Raw genomic sequence first — 18,579 nt, 5'->3', positions numbered from 1 at the left:
TTTCCGAATTGCCCACTTCCAACCCATTCGGCTACGGTAGCATACTTGTCATTTATTTTGACACTGACAGCTTTTTCTAGCGATTATCGAAACGCAACAAAGCATTCGTAGAGAAGGACAGCTTTGTGCGATTTTGAAGTGATGGCATCATTAGCATTTTTTCGAAAATACTGCTTGAATAGCCGCAATTGAAAATGATCAATCAGATACAACATGAAACACAGTCCCTCTCACAACGATATTTTACCCATTAAGATCACGTAATTGCCCACTTTGGCGCTTTGAAGCTGACATTTGTACCACGTTAGGATTTTTTCTTGTTAGGTAAAGATTGATTTTAAATCTTCCGAGGCAAAGTAATCAAATGAATGAAATTTTGTCAAATCTTGTTGAAGTGAAGTCAAATAAATCAAAGCTTGTTTCATACTACTCTGATAAAATAAGTTGAATTAGTGAGGTGAAATTGATCATAACTTTAAAAATCTTTATTTATTCTTCTCAATATATTTCATCACCTTGTAAATACTCCACCTCTGTCAATTTCCGCAATGGTTTTCAAACTGCGCAACAATTCGATTCGGTCTCTTGAGCTTAAGGAATAACCAGAAGTCACACGATGCTAATGGGTAATAATGAAAATTATGATTGTTTCGAAGAACCAGTATAGTATGAGAAGTATATGTACATATAATGTTTTTATCACCAAACTTGAATCAGGCGCAAAATATTGTAGCAAAATCTAATGAAATTTTATCACCATCAGCGGGACTGCTAATTGTCAATAAAGGATTTTCCTGTACCGAATTTTTGGTTTCCTTGACGCATGGTTCATTAATTAATACTTTGGGGCAAACTTCAGCTTTAACGCCCTCTTTTCTACCTTTTTCTGAATAGTTCATTTGAATTTTTTTCTGAACAAAATCCAGCATTGTGTAAGGCCCACGCCTCATTTGAAATGGTGTTTTTTTTTGGTTTATGATGTTTCTTTAAAAGCGAAAAAAGATTTATATTTTTGTTTTCAGTATTTTATTTTTTGATGCATTGTTAAAAAAAAACATTTCTTTTTTACCAGACGAGGCTCGTTAAAAAGTTGTCAGTATTCCAAAAATGGTCTTCACATCAACAAACGACACAGATATAGATAAAATTTAAATGGCATAGAATTGATGTCGCTTTCGTGTGAAATTCGATCATCCGGAAAAAAAAATTTTAGTATTTCTTTCAGACCTTTACAGTCAAAAAAGGATCAAAAAACGGTTTTTCATCTTTGAACGTCTGCCATTTCGTCAAATTTGTTTTTTTTTTTTTAAGATCGTAGTTCACACGATAACGACTTTCATACTTATAACCTTTTTGTCTTTTTGATTTCAGACAAATGTGAGTCCTGGAATCCGTGTCGCCAGCGACATACCTTTTTTGAAAGACCATTTCTTGAATGCTGACAACTCTTTGACCGAGCCTCGTACGGCCAAAAAAATATTTTTAATTTTTTAACAATGGATCAAAAAATAAAATACTGAAACCAAAAATAAAAAAATCTTTTTTTCGTTTCCGTTTTACACGCTCTTAAAGAAACACCCGAAAACCACCATTTCAAATTTCGTACTGCTACGCTGTACGATTATAACAGTGCTGATTTTTAAGTTTTAGATAAAATATTTTTACATGCACTGTTTGCGCAAATGCAATGCAGCCCACAAAAAAAGCGTCATTTGATTAGCTAATGGGCATAGACCTACGGACTAGAAATTTGGAGGACTGCCAGTAAATCAAACCTACAAATTATAGAGAGAAGTCAATCTAAGATGCTAAGGACAATCACAAACGCAAATTGGCACATAAGAAATTACGATATTCACCGCGACCTCGGCATGGACACTGTCGCTGAAACAGTAAAAAGAAAAAAACTATGAAATGTGACTGATACTGGAAATGAAACTTCAACCAAGAAAACTAAAGCGCAAAACACCCACAGATCTTGCTCGTACCGTAATATAAATAAAATTATAGAAAAATATGTTGTGCTAGTAAAATTATAACTAAATACCACCAAAGACAATAATGTTCTCTTCCAAAGAGAAGCAATATTTTAATTCCAAGCCCCAAAACCAATTACTTATTGTTAATATTAACAGGTTGTAATTTATAGCTAAGAAAACAAGGATGATAGATTATCAGATTTATTATTTAGCTATGGTGAAAAAGAAAATAGTGAGGGGAACTTTGGCTGCCACGTCACTTGGAGATTCGACAGCAGAATTCTGCAAGATCACTTCACGTGTATTCACACATTCGTCCAATCAGTCGTTGCTCAAACGGCAACAAAGTGTCATTGTTTGACATTTTTCGTATATAACCAACACAATCTCAGTTTTTTGTAAACACACCTCAAGTGACGGCAGCCCATCGCTTGATTCTGTATGTTAAAGAGCTCACCTTTGAAATTTATTCACCAAGCTAAGAAGAGAGTAGACAAATATCAATGATAATAGATACCAGGTTTGCTCGCTAGGTATGGTGAAAAAATATATTGTGTTTCTTTGTTTCTACGTCATTCGTTTAGTGATTCACAAAATTTAGCTTTAGCTTAGTGTAACACAAAACGAATGACGTCGGTATATCTGTCAAACTCGCTCAGAGCCAAATAACGGTCTTCTAGGTAGTACACCTCTAAAAATATTTTCATATATAACTGTTGCAACATTATAAAATCATAGTACGGTTATGGGAAAAAAGTAGGAGCCCTCAAATACTGCCATGCCAAAATTTCCTGAAGATCCAATGCATCGTCTATCGGATAAATCAAATTTCAACTATTAAAAGAAAGCATAATGAGAACCGAGCGTGGCTAATTTACGTAATAAAATTGTGTGAGAAACTCCACAAAATGCTTTAGAAAAGTTCGTATAAACACAGTCGACTAGAAATCCTTCAGCAAAAGTTGAAAAACAATATTCACCAAACTCTAAGTCTACACGTCCACAAATCCATGTGATTAGGCGAAATGGAACTTTTAGTCGCAAAGTACATTTTTTCTTTTATAATTTTTTCGCAAGGCTTAGATATACAATAATACAAGGTGAAGTCCAAAATAAGAAAGACTGAGCTAAAATAGAAACATTATCATTTATGTCCTCACAACCATCTCTGAAACGTGTAAACAACTCATGAACTCTGGCACAAGATAGACAATCATCGCCATAAACTTTTTTCATCAATTCAAATATTTCGGTAAACGTTTTACCGATTTTAAAACAAAATCTGATATTAGCTCTTTATTCGAAACTCATTTTTGTACCGATGAAACAAACATTCTGCCACTCTAGCCGCAATAACTTCACTTCCACTAAACCGAATGTCAACAATCTTTCACTGGAAGTCAGCTAGGGATGTAACTTCCAACACACAAATACATTAAAAAGATGGCTCCATTGAAAACATTTTTATGACGCCAGTCTTGTTTATTTTGGGCTTTTTAAACACATCATTATTTTTGGCACTTTAGAAATTTGATCACTTGATTAAAGGTAATCATTTTTATGGAAAAAATAGTTGTGACAGCAACAGTATTTTATCTATGATAGTAACACAAAGGTTTCTGATAATTCACGTGAAGGCTGTACTTGTATGTACTTTGCTCAGAATAATATTCCATCTTACGGTATTTCACAGCAGTGAAACTTTAGCAGTTGTAATACTGTGCTTGATTTATTGGTTCACTTGAGAACTATGTTTGGAAACATTATTTTTGAAGACAGTCTGGTAATAAAGGAATATAGAGAACATATCTTCTATCAACACACATACCAATGCAAACAAGCGCATGCACTCGAATAACTCAAATAAATGTGCATTAGGATGGCACGAAATAAAATCATAAATTTGTTCTCTGGTCGTCAAAAAGAAATTAGATACTTTTTTTATTTTCTTTCTCATAGCGAGAATTATTTTTTATAGTAACCCTAAAAAAGTGCTAAATTCAAAATAAATGTAAAATTTAATAAAATACCCTAATTTATCTCGTTTTTTTTTTTAGTTTTGACCTAAAACACTTTTACAACAAAAGAAAGTATTGCTATATTGTTTTTACTTTTTGCTTTTAACTTTTTTTAATTATTGTTATAGACCACTTTGATCAAAGAGTTCTCGAAGCAACCGCCAGGTGACTTTCTAAATCAATTGTTTTGACTTCTTTTCCATTTTTTACAGTTTTAAAAATTTGAATTTACTCAACGAGTTTGTATTAAATTTTGTGTTGGACTCAATGGTGCAAAAACGTTAGAAACTTTGGAAAACTTTTACTCTAAAGAAAACAGCCGTTTACGAGTGGCATGAATACTTCAGAAGAAATCATAAGTCCATCGAAGATAACGGACCGTCAACATCGATGAAAACATCAATGAAGAGAAAGAAAAGTTTATCAATAAACGCCAATTAACCATCATAGAGCTGGCGGAGGACTTAAACATTGCTTATAGATCCGTTCATAATATTGGAGTTAATTGGGCTTTGCGCTGTGTCGCTGTAAAGTTGGACCTGAATTTCATGCAAAAAAAGCGACCGCGTTGATATCGCCAAAGACATGATTTCCAAAGCTAAATCCGACCAAACATTCATCAGAAGCAACACATTAGATTACTGGAGACGAGACGTAGGTTTATGAGTGCGACACGCAATCCAGACATCAAGCGAGTGAGTGAAGTGCTCCGAATGATGCAAAACCAAAACAAACCAGTCAAAAAATAAAACGATTCTCACGGTTTTTATGGATTACAAGAAGACTTTTGCCAGAAGGTCAGACACTTAACAAGTACTATTGTATTATTTGGGCGTTATGAGACGTTTACGTGAAGCAATTCGCCACAAAAGAAAGGATCTATGAGAAAACAACTCTTGGATTTTGCACCATGATAACGCACTGTCGCAGAGTGCCATCATTATCTGTGAATTTTTGACCAAGAACGAAACGAATCCAATGAATCGAATTCACTTGATTTGGCTCTCTATAATTTGTTTCTGTTTGATCGAGTCAAAAAATCGCTACGAGGTACCACTTCGGCGTTTCAGAAGCCGAAAGGAAGTAATGGAAAAATCGAAGACGGCCCTGATGGCTATACCGAAAATAGATTTCCATAAATGTTTCGAAAGCTGCATCAACCGCTGGCATAAGTGGTTGCAGTTGATGGGGAGTACTTTGAAGGCGATGATATCACTACTGAGAAATAAACTCATATTTTAAATTTTCTGAATATATTCCGAGAACCTTTTGATCAAGGTAGTTTTGCATAAAAACTTGTATCTTACCTAAAAAGTTGTAGTTTTCTTAGGTGTCTATGAAAATAAGTTTAAGTCTAAGTCTTTCTGTTAATTTTTGGTCAGTTGTGAAGCGAATTAAAAAAATAAATAAAATAATATCGATCTGTAAGCAAGTGGCCGTCTACAACTACCATTCGGAAGTGCCCAAATTCGAGTCTCCGTGCATGCAACATCAAATGATAGAAACAGTTTTTTCTAATAGCGCTCGCCTCGCGGCAGGCAATGGCAAATCTCCGAGTGTATTTCTGCCATGAAAACTCCTCCTCATAAAAACCTATTTGTCGTTCGGAGTCTGCCTAAAACTGTAGGTACCTCTATTTGCGGGAAAACATCAAGACGCACGCCACAAATAGGAGCAGAAGCTCAGCCAAACACCTCACAAAAGTGTTATTAATTTTATTTTATGAATTTTTATTTTTATTTTAAACATTTTATAAATAATTTACCGAAAACGCATTTTTCCCACCAGAATTTAATGGTAATTTTGAAAGCTTTGGCGGCACGTTTAAATAGTAAATAAAAAGAATAAAAAACAGGTGTCTAAATTTTTTCGTCATAGAATAAATTTAGAAGGTAGCATCAAGAATCTTTGTTTTTTTGTTTTGTTTGGCCATCCTAATGCACAAAACCAAAGTAGAATCTAAGAAGGTCGACGCATGGGTATTCCCAAGTCAAGAACTCCACAATATTTTACATAAAACATGAGGCTGAATAAATTAGTATGATAGATACGGTATTTTTGTGTATTTTATTACATCAAAAAGATCTTAAATTGGCAAATTTGAAGCGTGTAAGGTTTACCATTATGTTTATGGGTTTTGCGATAAGAAGTAAACAAAAAGAGAAGCAACTATCCATTAGCTAGACTAATTTGTATAATGACTAAATTATGCAGAAGTAAAATCATAAAAAAATCATAAAAGAAACCACAAAGTCTTAAGAAATTACGGCGTATGTGCTAGAGTGAGAGCGCAGATAGTTTGGGCAAGCGATATCGGCAGTCGACACAAAGATCACAAAGTGCCCTCGACTCTGCTCGCCAACACCCTCGCTGTCGCCTGCAGTACTTTCAACGATGACATTTATCATTCGGAAGTTGGTTGCTTATAAACTTTTTTTTGTTGGTGTAAATATTTATGCAAAATTATTCTATGTGACTACAACTAAAAGCACACCGCGATAATGTGTTAATAAACTTGAATATATCACTATAAAACGAAGACTAGAAATTTTCATACATACATATACCTGTACATGCATGCATACATATACACGCACACCTCTTGTCAACGGCTATGGAGTGACAATCGTTTTTTTATTGTTTCCGATTTAATTTTATAGATGAGCAGCGATGACTACCACAGCTGCTAATTCTAGCTTTTAATTTTTTGTCTATTTCGAGATGCGTATTTTGAACTGAAAGAGATTTGCGAAGTTTTTGCACCAAGTTCAATGCCAGACACATTCCACAGCTTGGAGTAAAGAATGTGATTTAGATGATTTCAAAGGTAGTTGCGCATTCTCAGAGAAGTGAATGCGTGATTGCTTTATCAGTCAGCATTTTCTGCTTATTTTGCCTTTAGCACCGTAAGCTAATTGGTTTAATACAAACAAAAAAAGACACAAGAATAAATTAGAATATAAATTTTCCTATTTGGTTTATTTATTTTGATGCTATTATAGAAGTCAATGTCTTAATCGAAAAGAAGAACCTTCGCCAGCTGTTATGTGAAATTACACCAACTGTGCAACCAGGTGCAGACAGATCTTTCTGAACTAGGTCCTTCCATATTGTTCGATAGCCCTTTTGATTTCGTCCATATACTTAAATGGCATGACTAAACTGATCTCAATTAGTTGCCCCCTTTTTTTACTTAGACTTATCCCACGCAAACAACAATTCTCTCAAAAGCGCTAAGTACCTTCTCACCTTTGATTGGGCTAGCCCCAAATGGTCTTTCTCTTCGCAAGCAAGCAGTCCAGATTGGTGCGTGATTCACAGCGCTGACCAACTACTTCTGCTAAGATTCGCAAAGTCTCTAAACCGTAAAACCAAGGGAGACCGAAAGCTGAACATTCACATATGTTCAGGAATACACGGGGATGAGACGTTTTTACCATGTATTGAGTATTATGTACGGCGGGTCCCCTGCCCCAAGATAGCCAGGTCTGCTTTTGCGAACGTCATCCTAGAGAAAACAGAGGCGGGCCTCATGTTTAGCAGGAAAATATTAGAGGAAGTTACTATACGAGTTGGCGCACACAAAGTCACTACTATACCAGCTATTAAGTACCTTGGAATTATGCTAGACAAAGAGCTTTCATTGCGACAGTCGCTATGTTTACGCGATTAATGTTAAACGCACGAGGGCCAAAGCAACGAATGCGTCAACTGCTAGCAGGTGTTGTTAAAAATCAAATGCTTTATGGGCGCTTAGGTCACATAAGTCTAAAGCGTGGACCTCCGTCTGAATAATGCAAGTCGTTTTCCCCATTACAATGACCTTCTTGAAATGTGTACCGACAATTCGAGCCCTGGCACTGCTGTCTTCCATTTGTTTGCCATGTTTTAAAGATATTTCATTATTTCTTCCCGCTGAGCGATCACTGATGACCACCTTGAAATTATTGGAGAATTCTAGTTTTCTTTCCATCTTGTCATAGACCGTCACGCACGGAGCGTTAAGGATTTCACTCAAAATTCTTCAATGCACTTAAGATTACCTTCTTTAAGATGAAATGGGACTTACAGGGTTTGATTGAAAAGTAATGAGCCTTCCCGCGCGGAGCGTCTGCCAAACGATTAACCGAATCGGCTGGTGGGGGAAAATGATCGTTGGACCTTCCCCTTCCACTAGAAACCGGTCCAAGTTCGCTGGCAACAGCGGTGCAGTCAACATCGCTCCGCGCGTGAAAGCTGTTTTAAAAGTGTGTTAGGATTTTGCAGTGGCGAAAATGCAGCGATCGTTGGAGCAACGTTATCCGATCAAATTTTGCGTTAAGCTAAACAAAACGAGTGCCGAAACCATTGGGCTACTCAAGGAGGCTTACGGGGACCAATCTTTGTCGAGTGCCCAGGTAAAACGGTGGCTCAAGTCGTTCAAGGAATGCCGGGAGGACGTCGAAGACGAACAGCGATCTGGAAGACCTTCGACGACGCAAACAGACGTAGATGTGAACCGGGTTCGTGAATTTTTGAACATTGACCGTCGTGCTAGTCTACGTGAGATCAGTGAAGAGTTAAATTTAACTTATTACAATGTGCGGGAAATCGTGACCAGAAAACTTGAAATGCGACTCCATCGAGGCGATCCAAAAAACTGTGACAGCCGAATTGAACGCGATTCCGGCGGATGAGTTTATAAAATGTTTCCTGCAGTGGAAGGACCGCTACCAGCGGTGTATTGACGCTCAAGGGTTCTATTTTGAAGAATATTAGTTGTATAAGCCAAAATGTTTAATAAAACTGCTTAGGAAAAATAAGGCTCATTACTTTTCAATCAAACCCTGTATGTGAGATCTACCTATTTTTCTAATGATCCTTATTGCTCGAGCTTATCATGAATTTAATTTTTTATCTTTTGAATTCTGCTTTTTACTTTTAGATTTTTTACACGTAATTAGTTTTGATTTTTTTGTATTATTTGTAGTCTGTAAGATTGTGAATTCTAAACTTTCAATGGTTGAAATCTTATTTGCCCGGTAGACGATGCGTGGTAATAATTGAGAGTGGATGTTCGGAATCTCTCATTACATCTTCAGAGGTGCCACAAGGCAGTATTTTAGGGTATCTTCCCTTCATTCTATTTATTGACGATATTAGTACCTGCTTTTCGTTAGCCAATTTTCCTCTGCAAGCTGATGACTTGAAAATATTTTCTGCGACTAGAAAAACTGAGGTTGCTCCTAAGTAGCAATCGGAAATTAATGCGCTCGTCGCTGGTGCAGTAATTCTGGCATCTCTCTAAATGTCAACAAATATACTTATGTTACTTTTACTAAAACCCAAAATGTTTTCCAGTCATCTTATAGTATTGCTAATAGTTTACTTCAATCTGTTCATGAATTCAAAGATTTAGGTGTGATCTTTGACTCCCATATTTCATTCAATAGTCAAAGTTAGTGTGTGTGTGTCCATTTCTTACTCAATTTTCGTTTTTATACGGCGTAACAGCTTGAAGTTCTCGGAGGCTTCACCCTCACTTCCTTTGTTCGCTCTAGATTAGAGTATAAGGCATTTATCTGGAGGCGTGGCCACCAATTTGTAATTGAGAGAATTGAACGTGTACAGACATTGACATGTATACCAGTACCAGTCAAAATGACTGGTGCAAGTTTCTATGAAGAAACGTGTGAATTCGGAGCAATCATGAGGAATATGTCGCCAAGTGGCTTCGTTCGTTTCGTTATCGGCATTGAGACGTTGCTATTGTGTTCCTATTACAACCATATTTTGGAAAATATAAGTATTTGTACTGAGTTAGAAGCCTCCCGAGTTTTGGGGAAAAACTGGGCAATTACGCAAGCAAAATTGAAGGTATTTATTGCAATATTGTTCGCACGCGGGGCGTATGAAGGAAGAACAACAAGTGGGGGACCATCATTTTTCTCCAGCTCTATGTGTAGACGAGATTTTATTCAGATTCTGCGATACACTCATTTCGACAAAAGAAATGAGAGAAGTCAACGTTTGGAAACAGACCGATGCTCTAGCTTCAGCAGTTTGGAACAAAGTTATTGAAAACAGTCAAAACTGCTTCAAACCGGGAGATCATATTGCCGTGGATGAGCAACTCTTTCCAACGAAGGCCAGATACAGATTTACTTCGTATATGCCCAACAAAGCACATAAATTTGGCATACAGTTTTGGCTGTCGTCTGAAGTAGAGACGAAATGTGGTTAACCGTATTTAGAAAAAGACGAGTCTCGAAATGAACCAACCTCCTAAGCGAGTTTGTCGTAATGAAACTTCTTAAAACGTATACCAAAATATTCCTTTGGCGTTAAAATTAAGATCTAAAAATACTTCGTTGCTTTGTACAATACGTGCAAGCAAAAGGGAATTTTCGAAAACTTCCACATTTCTAAAACTTAAAACAGAAAATCGCACCCTCCGGAGCCTTATAGTTTTTAAGTAATTTAATGTTTAACTTCTGTAATTTAGCGAAAAGTTGGTGTTGCCATACACCTGAAATAAAAACGAAGTTCGTATGCAGAGATGTTCAGTGGAGGGCTGATTGTAAAACTGCAGTAAAACTGTAATTTAAAATTAAGAAATATTTTTGAAAATAAAAACATACAACTCATCGAAACTTAAAAACAATGATATTAAGCGTATCACAAAAAATAATAAAGTAATTGAAAGCCAAAAACTACGGTTTATATGTGTATTTTATTGCTTCGATCAGTTTTACAAACGGGTTCTCATGCCTTTTATAAACAGATTTTTTCCACAAAAATTCAATTATCATGTCTGCAAAACAAATAGGGTGGTCGTAGTTGTCTTTATTAAAAAACGCGTTTCCTTTAGAAAAAATAACCCTCATTAGTCAAACTCCGGCTACGCAATACACAGAATTTTCGCGTAGAACTCCTTTCCGTGTTAAAACCATTGAACTCAAAATTAAAACGTCATATTCGTGTATGTAGTAAGGAGGCACAATAACCCCCATCCCCATCATTAACACTAAACTAAAATGTTTAATTTTTGTTCATATTTTTGTGTTCATTTGCAGGCATCTGGCAACACCATACTGTTGTCATTCCAATCTTCTTCTTATTCGCGTTTAAAATTGGAAAGTGATTGTATGGACAAATGCATTTGCATGTAATTTTAATGAAAATAATTCGAATATAAGTATAAAAATAAGTAAAAACACGCGTATGAGTGTATATTATATTTAGTGAATTTTAGTGAAGTGTAAAAAAATATATAGTGTAATGTGCCAAATTATAGTAAAGTTCCCGAGGGCACTTTGAAGGCAAATAATTATGAAATTATTATTTCCCGAATAATTTGGAGTTATAAAGATTGTTCTTTAACACCTCCCTAACATCTCCACCAAGTTTCATTAATAAAGACATTATAGTTTGCCAAAAATTGCCCAATATACCATACATTATTGCGAATCCCAGCCGTAACTTCACCTACTGAAAAAAAAATTCACTACAAAATGACAGATTTCACGCCTAATTGTAGGTGGTTTGCAGCAAAAAATTAGTAGCACCTGCGCTGCGTGTGTTTCGTGCACAAATATTTCGACAAAGAAATAAAAGTTTACAAATGATGTTGCGAAGAACTCCGTTTCAGTCGGTAGGCGATATATTGAAAAAGAAGAAGAATTTGATAAAAAAAAAGTTGTTTAAAAAAATAATCAACTGAACTAGCATTAATTGCCAACTCGTTTTGTGCATTACTAACTAATTAATTATCGAGCTTATAGGCAGTAAATGATAAATCCATACAGGCTCAGAAACATGTGTACATACACATGTAAAACTAGAGTGTGAATTTGAACAATATCAAAAGTCAGCGGAGCCAAGTAAAAAATACAAAGTTCAACCAACAACAAAGAAATGCACAAAAAACAACGATACACATGAAGTTCAATAATACAATAATAGCAACAATAACAACACTGTCAAAACATTTTTTTCTTCAGCTTTTGTGCACCATTCCAAATTGGAACTCACATCGTTTGGCTCACTCAAATGAATCGACTCGATTTTTATTTGTGTACGACTACAACAGAATGTCACACTTTCAACATTAACAACATACCAATAAAGGCAATAATCAAGACAATAGTATTAAGTAGATGGTTTCTTAGGCCTATGAAATTGGTTTCATTGTATATTCAGCAGGCAGACAGACACTGAGACACGCAGAAGGTAGCAAATCTGCATATTTGAAATGTGATGCAGAAAAACCGAAACAGATGCTCAATTTATGCAGCAGCCAATTTAGTGACAAACGGCCCCCACTTTGTATATAAACTATGTAGATCAATAGGCCTATATCCAGTAAACCAACTTAATTCGATAGTAAAACATCAACGCGGTCTATCTGGACTAACGAAACGCGCAATCTAAGAAAAATCGAATATTAAAAAATCAAATACAAAATACAAATACCGCAAACGGTCTTAAAGTGATTGTGAATTTATTAGAAAACAAAAATTACTATTACTATTTCAAAAATGCGTGTCCTTTTCGTACTCGCCGCTGTGTGCGCTATCAGCGCTAATGCTGCACCCCAATATGGATATGAACCAGGCAGCGGCAACAGTGGATTACTGTCACGCGGTAACAGTGGCCTCCTAATCGGCGGTAATGGTGGTGGTATCGCACCTGGTGGTGGTGGTGGTGGCGGTATCGCACCTGGTGCCAATGGCTTGGGCAGTAGCGGCCGCGGTGGTGACAAATACTTGCCGCCCGAGTCCGATCAGCAATCACCACTCATCAACAAACAATTCTACACCATCTCTGCACCCGAAGACAATGCGGCCAAATCGAAACATTTGGTTTTGGGCAAACCACAAAAGAACTACCGTGTGATCTTCATTAAGGCACCAGGTCCTGATAATGTTAAATATTCGGCTGAATTTGCACCACAAGAAGAGAAAACTGTTATCTATGTGCTGCACAAGAAGGGCGAAGATATCGACGCTGCCAACATTGCCACACCAGCACCAACTCAACCCAGCAAACCAGAAGTATTCTTCATCAAATACAAGACACCTGAGGAGGCAGAACAGGCCCAAAAGGAAATTAAGGGTTAGTTACACGAACGCATTTGAGTGAAGAAAGAAAGCAGCAAAAATTCTTTGTACACTTAAAAGTATTCTTTACTTCGTGAAAACAAAAAAAAACAAAAAATGCCAGTATTTCTTACTGATTTAACTGACATTTTTACTTTTCTTTTTCGCATAAATTCTTTCTGCACTTAAAAGTATTCTTTACTTCGTGAAAAAAAAAAATCACTGCCAGTATTTCTTACTGAATTTTTACTTTTCAGACCAATATGATCAATTGGGTGGCAATACCGAAACCGGCGAGGAAACCGCTCCAATTACCTCTGTCGTTGGCGCTTTGGACAGCCTTAACCCTGATGGCAGCTACAATTATCGTCAAGTGAACAGCGGCAGTCCTAACTCACCTGTGGCACAACAGTCACAGAGTTCGCAACTTTCACGGCCATCACAACAACCCCAGCAGTCACAGCAGTCACAGCAGCCACAACAGCCTAGCGCTCATTATCTACCATCTTTCTTGAAGCTTTAAATTTGAAATTTGACACGAATTTACGACCTGCATATTTTGCATGAGTTAGAACTGTTCATTAACTTTTAAGTGTTATTTGTTCCGAGCAAACATATTTGTTATTTTTGTATAAATTGTTGTTATTCAATAAATGAGATTGAAATTTAAAAAACATGGTAACGCTCCTGTAGAGTTTGTATATCTTCCTAGAGGTTCGCTTTTAATTAATTTCGCTTTCGGCTCATTTTTCTACTGGAATCAGATATTGATTTGTTAAATTTCTTTAGCACAAAAATAGGAGTTAAAATTTATTTTCAACTGCGAGAATATCACAACTTGGTATTCAATGCCACAATACTTTATAAACTAGTATCGGCCAGAATGGCGTTGGATTGGTCACACTTTGCGAAAGGAAAATAATGGCATCGCTAAAATGGCAGTCGAGTGGAACCCCCAAGGTTCACGAAGAACAGGACGTCGCCGAAGTGCATGGATAAAAACGGTACATGTAGCTGCCCTTACATTCGAGGAATTGCACCAAGTCGTGATAGATGGAATGCGTTAGTCTCCGCTCTATGTTTCAACTAAAAACGTAACGTTACATTCATTTTTTTATATTCAATTTATTGCCAAGGAAATAAAAAAAAGTCATACGAGGTGTGTTCAAAAAGTATAGCGAATTTTGTGTTTTTTTTTTAATTATTTATTTATTCATTAATATATATTTTGTCTCTTTCAAAGTAATCCCCATGAGATATTGCACTTGTGTCAACGTTTTTTCCAATCTTCGAAGCACTTCAAAAAATCATTTTTTTATCTTGTTCAGCTCCTCCTTCGATGCCGTCTTTATCTCGTCAATCGTAGTGTAGCGACGTCCTTTCATGGGCCTCTTCAGTTTCGGGAACAAGAAAAAGTCACAGGAGGCCAGATCTGGGGAATACTGTGTCCGTGGCATCATTAGTGTTGTTTTTGGCCAAAACGTCGCGCACAAGCAACGATGTGTGAGCAGGGACGTAATCGTGATGCAAGAACCAATTTTTGTTCTTCCACAAATCCGGGCGTTTCTGGCGGATTGCTTAGCGCAAGTTGCGCATAACTTGCAGGTAATATTCCTTATTAACCGTTTTACCCTGTGGCAAGAACTCATGATGCACAACGCCCCTGCAATCGAAGAAAATGGTAAGCAACACTTTTGCATTCGACCGAACTTGGCGCGCTTTTTTTGGTCTTGGTGCGTGCGGCAGCTTCCAGTGAGATGATTGAGCTTTGGTTTCCACGTCATAACCATCAACTCACGATTCAGCACCAGTTATGACCCTCTGGAGCAAATTGGGTCGTCGCGGACAGAGTCCAACATCTCATTAGCAATGTTCATCCGATGCTGCTTTTGGTCGAAATTGAGCAGTTTTGGTACGAATTTTGCGGAGACCCATCTCATGCACAAATCATTGTAAAAAATCGAATGGCACGAGCCAGCACGCCCGGCAGACGTGGTTACCGAGGAAATCGTTCAAAAAGTCCAGGACATAATTCTCGCTAATCGACGGACGAAAGGGCACGAAGTAACCGAGGTCGGTGTGTCGACCGGAACAGTCATTAATATTTTACGTGATAAGTTGGCGTTGAAAAAATTGTTGGCCCGATGGGTGCCGCGATTGCTCGCAAGCAACAACAAGCGGATGCGGCTATTAACTTCGAAGCAGTGTTTGGAATAATTCAAGCGAGATCCGAAGGAATTTTTGCGTCGAGTTGTTACCGTTGATGAAACCTGGATTCATCATTAGACATCGTATTCATCCGATCTGGCTCCGTGCGACTTTTTCTTGTTCAACATGAACATGAAGAAATTTAGTTCAAATAAGGAAGTCATCGCCGAAACAGAGGCGTATTTTGGAGAGTTCGACAAATCCTATTTTTTGGAGGGGTTACAAAAATAGTCGGAGCATTTTGAGACGTGTATCTTTCTAAAAGGGAACTATGTTGAAAAATAAAAATAAAAATTTGGAAAAAATTATGTCTTCATTTCTGGCACGGGTACATATTGAACCCCCTGCGTTCGCTTGAACAAATTTTAAAAGCACGTTTGCCCCTCGGAAGGGGATGCATCCAAAACGAGCTGTTTCAACGCGTCAACAGCTTCTTCAGGCGTTGAAAAACGTTGAACTCGCTTTTTATTTTTGATGTTCGGGAAAAAGAAATCATTAGATGCCTGTAAGCGGATACTGTATGTCGGATAGCCCATCAATTCCATCTTTTGAGTGCTCAAAAACTCTCTTGCCTGCGTCGACACGTGAGTGCTCTTAAAATGATAATAGAAAACAGAAATACTGTTGAAATTATTATTTTTTTATTATAATCTGGTAGATAATTTCATAGCAATATGATGTGCGGCGTATGTCCGCAGTGGCTACGAGTTACATGGTCCACTCGATCAGTCCGATTTTTTACACTTTTTCCAATAAATCTGGACGTATGGCGTTAACGGTGGCTTGAATATTGCAATAAATCGATTGATAAGCGCGCTGTTTGGCAAATTGCGTTGTCTTTTTGTAATCAAATGTCATCGATTTTACTTATTTTATTATTTTCAAAACAAAAATTTAGTCAGCGCGGCTCGATAGCGCTCGTCATTCACCGCAACGACAGTCCTTCCTTATTTCGAACGAAAAATGGACCGATGATACCACCAGTGCTCCATGAACTTCGCTAACAGATTTCTTTTTTTTTAAGTAAATTTCCACAATTTGGAAGCGTTGTTCTGACGTCATCGGTTTTTTGTTTTTTTCGATACTTCGAAAGTATAGAATATCTGTGAACTTTTCATGCGGAACTTCCTAGTATTATAGCTTCTTCAGCCCATTAACTAGGTAGAGAGCGGTCCGCGCACTCCTGTTCCTCAAACTTTAAACTCATTTATCTCGAAACGACTTTTTTGGCCTGGTGTTGTAAAAAAAAAACTTATTCAACCGTTTGAAATTTGAATATGTTTTTCATAACATCAATGGCTATCACCCGTAGTAGAATCATTTTTTTTTTATTCTAGTACGGGGAATAGCTACAATCATTCTGATTAATATTTTTTTGGTTTTTCCGTTTCAGATAAACAGAAGAGCCAAAATGGGTAACACCGTCCACGTCCAATTTTTCGGAAGGGTCAACTTTTTTAAAATTATTATAATTAAAAAAAAAATGTTTTTTTCTTTCATTTTTGTATGCAAAAGAAGTTAAATAAAAAGCCACCGTTCGATGTCGACTGACCTCACGACGAAACTCGCCTTTATAACTGATCCGAAATTTTGATGTTTTTTAATCATTCCCACCCCTTCGGCAAACACGAAACAAAGCATTAAGAAATGGTAAAACCTTACTCAGTATTTTGACAGTTGGATGTTATTAATTCGTAAAAATGTGACTACCTTTAGAGAAATCTATGTTTATTCTGATGGCCAAACGGCAACTAAATTTCTTGGTAGGGTTGTCACATTTGGTCTCCACTATCCATTTGATTTGGGTGCCAGTGCATAGTGACATACCAGGGAATTGTAAGGCAGACAAATTAGCGAGAGACGGCACCCCCACTCGTCTCCCTCTTAGTATGGAGATTGTAGGTATACCCTTCTCAACCCACAAACTGCGTAGTGCGAGTGGTATGGTCACTTCAGCCAACAGGAGACGGGTTGATAGCCTGACAAATAATGCTACAAAACGAATTTGGCCAAAATGGGACGTCAGGCGCTGAAAGGGCGGTCAAGGAAAAACGTCTCTATGTTAGTTGCTTTGATTCCAAGCCACTGTCTCCTAGGTCGACGTGCTCCAAGATTGAACGTACCTCATTTCGACTATTGCAGAAGCTGTAAGAATGAAGAGGAGGAAGAGTCTGTCAGTCGTTTTCTCTGGCACTATCTTGCGTGGCATGCCACTAGGTTTAGCTACTGTGGCTAATCGTTCTTGAATATTACTGATAGCCTAAGGGATATAAGAGTTAGCCGGGTCAATGGGTTTGCACTTCAAACAAAATGATTTAACGAGGAGGATCATGTAAACTGCTGGTATCACAATGGATCGGCAACGGTCTGAACGTGTTGGTTTAAAGATCGACTGTCATTTCTACCTACCTACCTACCTACCTATGTCATTAATAACTTCAATAATTACTTTACTAACACTCTGTATTACACTTACATTGCATTATCAAACCCATGACTTTTACACTTTATCGAGCAACTCTGAAGGGAGAGGAGGTTACTTTTTAGCTGAAATCGCTCAGAAAGCTGGCTTTATCTCCATTCCGGGAGATGTTCTACACTGGGTTTTCATTCATCTATGTATCAATCTATAGTACATCAAAAACTATTTTTATTTGGGCTAAAATTTGTGCGCATATAATTTTAGTGAAGAATGATTTTCCTGTCCCACAAAGCGTATCCAAAAACAACATTTCTCAAACACTATTGCCGACACTCTGACAAACAGAATCAAATTCGGTAGTACTTCCCTACTTCAATGCTTGCTCAGTGATATTAATTCGGAATTTTAACAGTTTTTCGAAATATTTCATCCCGAGCACCACCTAACCATGATTCAATTATTAAAGGTTTGCTCAGTAAGCAGCTTTCTCATTCCCTCTTGACAAATCGGCTCCCTTAGCAAGACACTGGGTTGCTAGCTCTAGAAATATTGACTAAAAGTGGAGGAAAAGTAAAATTTGTAGAAAAAGCATTTCATTTTCAAAATGGACTGCTTACGAGCAACAACTCGCTCAAGAGCTTTCATCGGTATATTCAGGACTATGGTAGTATGACATGGAATACATACCGCTTAAGTCAGGACATGATAGAGTATTTGACGCAATCCGAGATCGAGATGGAGAATTTACAAAGCTTTATTTCTTTATTTACAAAGAGCTGGCGTTTGCTAAAGAGTTAGAGCAGGGAGAATTATTGAATAGTCCCGACGCAATCGATTACATTGCAGACCTCATTATAAAACAGTTGGCAGAA

At 37.2% G+C, this 18,579-nt stretch overlaps 2 protein-coding genes across 4 annotated transcripts in view; one reads left to right on the top strand and one right to left on the bottom strand.

The window, feature by feature from the left end:
* LOC129237438 (protein gone early) overlaps positions 1-18,579 on the bottom strand; it is a 162,481-nt gene that overhangs the window by 40,902 nt on the left and 103,000 nt on the right. The gene's annotated exons all lie outside the window — the stretch shown is intronic.
* Positions 12,517-13,600, top strand: LOC129237440 (uncharacterized). Its single transcript, XM_054872199.1, has 3 exons — positions 12,517-13,093; positions 13,335-13,477; positions 13,550-13,600. Exons 1-3 carry the CDS (start codon positions 12,517-12,519, stop codon positions 13,598-13,600), a joined length of 771 nt encoding a protein of 256 aa, XP_054728174.1.

This window comes from Anastrepha obliqua, chromosome 2 (genome assembly GCF_027943255.1).
Source record: "Anastrepha obliqua isolate idAnaObli1 chromosome 2, idAnaObli1_1.0, whole genome shotgun sequence".
NCBI classification, from domain to species: domain Eukaryota; kingdom Metazoa; phylum Arthropoda; class Insecta; order Diptera; family Tephritidae; genus Anastrepha; species Anastrepha obliqua.
The sequence above is the reverse complement of the archived record's forward strand: the minus strand, read 5'-3'. Positions and strand labels throughout refer to the sequence as shown.